This window comes from Lolium perenne, chromosome 2, assembly GCF_019359855.2.
Source record: "Lolium perenne isolate Kyuss_39 chromosome 2, Kyuss_2.0, whole genome shotgun sequence".
NCBI classification, from domain to species: Eukaryota; Viridiplantae; Streptophyta; class Magnoliopsida; order Poales; family Poaceae; genus Lolium; species Lolium perenne.
Genome location: NC_067245.2, coordinates 111,061,574 through 111,066,334, shown reverse-complemented (window position 1 = coordinate 111,066,334; position 4,761 = coordinate 111,061,574). Strand labels below are relative to the sequence as shown.

Sequence of the window (4,761 nt, the reverse complement as noted above, 5' to 3'; positions counted from 1 at the left end):
TAACAGGAGACAGAACACATGTGCCAAGAAAAAATATAGCACTATGTTCACTAGTTATTCTATCAATTAGCAGGGACGTAGCTAGCTAGGTAGCTCATTTGTTTTACATACATCTCTTATATGCAGGCATGGTTCACTCAACTTGTACATGCATGCATATAGGAAGAAACAAACTCAAGGGCAAGCAAAGATTGACGGCAGCTATCCCCCCACAAACGCATACCCATCTCTTTCTTGACAGCAAGAGGAGGCTGCCCTTTTTCAACCCACTGCTGTCCTTTCACCCTCTCATGACTTGGTGTTTGCTGTTGATATCTGCATCTCAAGGTCATTGCAATACCAGATACGCCAGGTATAGCAACAGCTTCTTCATTGTGTTAAGCCACTTTCATTTCCCAGTCCAACCTCGCGCAGCCTATACAGCTCTCCCTTGCCACGTCATCAATTCGGGCACCGGTGTCGTAAACCTGACCTGGCTGCCAGTCAGCCGGAAGGACCTCTTTGTCGGCCCAGACCCACTTGCCATCATATCCTCCTGTCACCACCGCCCGTAACTGCAGCGGCCCGGTCGGTGCCCGGTCCATGGTCCACACGGGCCCGTGGACTCGGCTCATGAACCGCCAGTCCGATGAACCCACCTGCATAGGCATACAGACATGGTCCATCATGTTGATTACACAAATTTGGTCTATGTGCTAGATGATATATAATAGTGTCCCTATTTTTGCTCTGGTTTGATCGGGTCTTGCTTTTACCTGAGCAACATCCACCGCTAAGATATCAGTTTGACCACCTTGGTAAAGGAACTTGATGACCAATTTGCTTGGCTTCTTGCTCTGCTCTTCCACTAATATGGACAGGTTCTTGCCATTGTAGTCACAAGGAATTCTGCAACCAAACAATACAAAAGATATTTAGGGTACTGCACTAGTGTAATAGGAGCCACTATTTTGGATGCATCTCTACACTCTTTGAAATCCAAGGTTTTGTCTTTGCCTTATAAAGCATTGAAAAACCTCTCCATCTCACTCATACTACATGTTAACCTGAACTTGTTTCTTTTTGCAAGGGAATCTGAACTAAACTATATCTGCATTTAAGCTAAACAGTATATATACAGTAGGCGATGGCTGGAAAATTAAACATGAAAAATCTTGTTTTGGGGGATTTTCTATTTTAAGCAATATTATTTGAGATTAACGCAGAATGTAGGTTTTTTCATTCAGTGGAAGTCAAACCGGAAAGAGTGTTTAAGATTCTAATTTCTAAGATATTATCCAGATATTTTTTTAATAAAAAACTACTCCATCCGATCCTTAATAAGTGCCGTGGTAGTTCACATTTAAACTAAAACCTCGACCCTTGTTATGGATTGGAGGGAGTACAACTTAACTAAAAAAAATACCAAACTAGAAAAAACACATTAAATAAAAATATAACTTTTGGGAGTTGAAAATTGATCGTTACAGCTGGTAGGGCTAAATTATACTCCCTCTCTCACAATTTATTAGGCGTGCGCGTACCTCTAGGTCGCAAATTTGATCAAGTTAGCATTAGTTATATGTTATAAAAATTATATCATTAGAAAGTTTAGATGTTCTATTTTCTAATGATATAATTTTTGCATTATATAATTTAAATTATATAGGTCAAATTGACGATCTAGGGATACGGGGAAGGCTAGTAAACTGAGACGGAGGGAGTATTTCATTTCCACTATTTAAGTAAATCAAATGCCGTAATTTGAAAGACAAAGTTAAATAACCAGTATAGAAATAAAGATACCGATTTCCATACACCTAATAAGAAAATTCCCATCAGTGTTATGCAAAATTATTTCATTTTCACAATTTGGGTAGCGTGCTTTTAAAAAACAGATATAAATGATCAGGTATAAATATAGATAAACAGTATTACTTCAACTCCTTCTAGCTGTCAACATTTCCAAATATCTTCTTATAAAAAATCAGGTCAGTTTTATGGAAATTATGAGGCATTGCTTCTTCTTTTGTGAGAAGCGTAAGGAATTATTGGTTTTTACCTTTTGTACTCTATGGGCAGAGCGTCCAGCCTGGTGAGCTGCTGGGCCATCCCGGGCTTGGCCAGGCCCACAAAAGCCGGTCCACCCAGCAGGAAGTCCGTACGATTGTTCCTGTGGAAGTCGGTGAGCACGACCCGGACGCCCCTGCTGCTGCATATCTTTGCATCTCTGCATCTCATCTGTTTCCGAAAACAAAAGTAAAGATGAGTAAAAATCTCAGAAAGAATGAATAACACAAGAGGTTAGAGCAACGACACATCGTTTGTACAGTACAGTCTTGTTTGCAATCAAGAAAAAAATTAATTTAGCAAGCAAAATATGGCAGCATAGACATAAACAGAGGAGAGCATATGCATTGGTGACATGCCACTTAAGTTTTCGGAGAACTTTATTTAACTACTAGAATTGGAACACACATAGAGTACGAAGATGCGCCTAACTTGGTGTCTTTATTAAAGCTTAAGATGATATAAAATGAAACGGGCAAGCAGGTCTCATAATTACTATGTACACATGTCCTTTTACTTGTTCAGGTGGCAAGGGATATATAAGTAACAAGGAAATTATCACTCAAGAAAAGGATATGTTTGTTTTTGGTGAAGGAAAAGAAAAGAATATGTTTTAAGAAAAGCCTAAGTTCTTGATTGAAACAGTGGGAGATAGAGGAATCGGAAATGGGAGCAGAAATGAAGAGGTAATCTGGAGAAATTTGATTGTTGTGAGTACCTGGAAGCACCTTCCACAGCCGAGCCCTCCTCTGTGCTGCCTGGGACCCCCGGCGGCGAGGAATCCCCCATTGGTCTCGACGGCCATGGCGCCATACCCGCAAATCCCACCACCTAATCAAGTAGGCCGAGAAGCATACGCCGGTCAGGATCTTGTCAAGAAGAAAACGGATACCACAGTCTAGACTGATCTGCGAGGAATGAACATAGCTCTTACCGGTAGGGATGGTGGACGGCGAGTAGGCAGCCTTGCCCTGACGCACGCACCTCTCGCAGGCCGACGCACGGGAGGCGAGGAGGAGCAGGAGGAGGATGCAGGAGGAGAAGGCGGGGAGCAATACAGCCATGGTGGCGATTGATGTCCAGCAGCCGGAATAGCTGGAGCGTAAGATATGAAGAAGAGGAGTGTAGATGGGGGAAGAATGGCTGGTTTTGCTTTTCCCCTTCAGGCCTCAGCACATATGCCCTCTGCTCCAGCTTAGGACGGTGTGTGTGTGTTAACTAAACTAAAAGCGCCGTTATTATATAGGCAACCAACAAGCACGAGGGAGGGCGTGTTGTGTACTCTCTGTCGAAATGGTCGCCGAGGCGCGGCCCCCGGCGACGGCGAGGCCGTGAAACCAAGGTCGGGTTTTTAACTTTCGTGTACACTTATACGTGGCAGCGACTACTCGTGATGGTTGCCGTCGTGAAAGCTGGATCATGCTTGCTCCCTTTCCCGTGGAGTGTTTTTTGCTCCTACTGTAGCTGAGTGTGTGGGGCACGAATGTTTTTGCCCTTTTCCATTACGCTTTTTGCGACTTTTTCCACCAGGGCACTAGACAGTGGACTGGACTGGAGTGATGGTACGAGCAAATGCGCGTGTTTCCGACGAACCGGTCATAGGAGAAACTATGCAGCGATCAGTGTTCCACTACCCATCCAATCCATCATCAGTTGGAGACTTGCCAATTACTGTACAACTTTATTTTTCTTTTTTTGCACCAGCAGCTGTAGTTTACCCGCGGTCACCGGGCATGGTTAACTCACGAGTCACCCGTTTAGGAAGCAACAAAAGGTCATTTTTCTTGGAATATTTGTGATGAGTATTTTATGAGTAAATTTACGCGTCAATTCCATACCCGCCACACAAACTCGCTTAACTGTGAGATGGAATGTCAGAGCATCGTAGCATTCCACCACGTGAGCAGAAGTTCTTTTATACAGTCGCAACACCATCGTACCACTTTTCTCCATTGTGCCAAAAACAAGAAAAACAACACCGCAACATTTCTAAAACACTCGTAAAGCTAACAACTGTTTGTATGCAACATACTCATTTGTTCTCGCCTCACTTATGCCGGTGAGACCGAAACTGACACTCTCCAGACGCTTCTCGGATATGTGTCCCTCTTTTACGTCGTGGGCATGCTATGCCCAACTAGGTGAAGAATGAGGTGGATCGTTTGAGTATAATTTGTGCCGCTTCTAAAGGGAGAAGATACCCATTCTCGGAGTTCGTATGGTGGTGGGGTTTTGCTTCGGTGTCCCTCCCCCCCTTTGCAAACTTTGCTCCCCTGTGAGTGGCCAGGATCTCCTGATATCCCTTAGTGGGCTAACTTATGTCTTCCACTTTAGTGGTGGTGGAAGAGGAGGGGGACACCGAAGCACACCTTCTAGTAGAGCTGGTCACCCTTGAGGGTGAAATACTTTGTCTGGCTGGTTGTACAATCCAAAGTGCACACATGAGATCTCCTGTTGTGGAAAATGATCATCATCGAAGTAGAAGCTGGCTACCCTGATACTCTCTCAACCCGAAAAGGTAAGTCGAGCACATGGGCCTGCCCTGCTCCCATCTCCATCCCTCTGATGGCCTCCGTCGGCCTCCACTTACCTCCCCCCATCCTGGGTTGCTGCTGAGACAACACCGTGATACTTCCGATTCGGATTACTTATGCAATATAGTAGCTTTTTCGTAAGAGAACCTAGATTTTATCAAACTATGAAGTACGTGCT

General features: G+C 44.1%; 1 protein-coding gene across 1 annotated transcript; it reads right to left on the bottom strand.

The window, feature by feature from the left end:
* On the bottom strand, positions 1–3,262 carry LOC127333650 (expansin-like A3). Its single transcript, XM_051360041.2, has 5 exons — positions 2,984–3,262; positions 2,768–2,880; positions 2,042–2,220; positions 756–888; positions 1–638 (listed from the first exon to the last, which is right to left on the bottom strand). The coding sequence occupies exons 1-5, from the start codon at positions 3,111–3,113 to the stop codon at positions 378–380; spliced, it is 816 nt and encodes a 271-aa protein (XP_051216001.1). The 5' UTR covers positions 3,114–3,262; the 3' UTR covers positions 1–377.
* Between the last annotated feature and the right edge of the window lie 1,499 nt (positions 3,263–4,761).

Coding starts and splice junctions, on each gene's coding strand:
- LOC127333650 (XM_051360041.2), bottom strand. CDS start 3,113: ATGGCTGTATTGCTCCCCGCCTTCTCCTCCTGCATCCTCCTCCTGCTC. Junction 889..2,041: donor CTGCCCATAGAGTACAAAAG/GTAAAAACCAAT, acceptor GTTTGGTTGCAG/AATTCCTTGTGACTACAATG. Junction 639..755: donor TAGCGGTGGATGTTGCTCAG/GTAAAAGCAAGA, acceptor ATGCCTATGCAG/GTGGGTTCATCGGACTGGCG.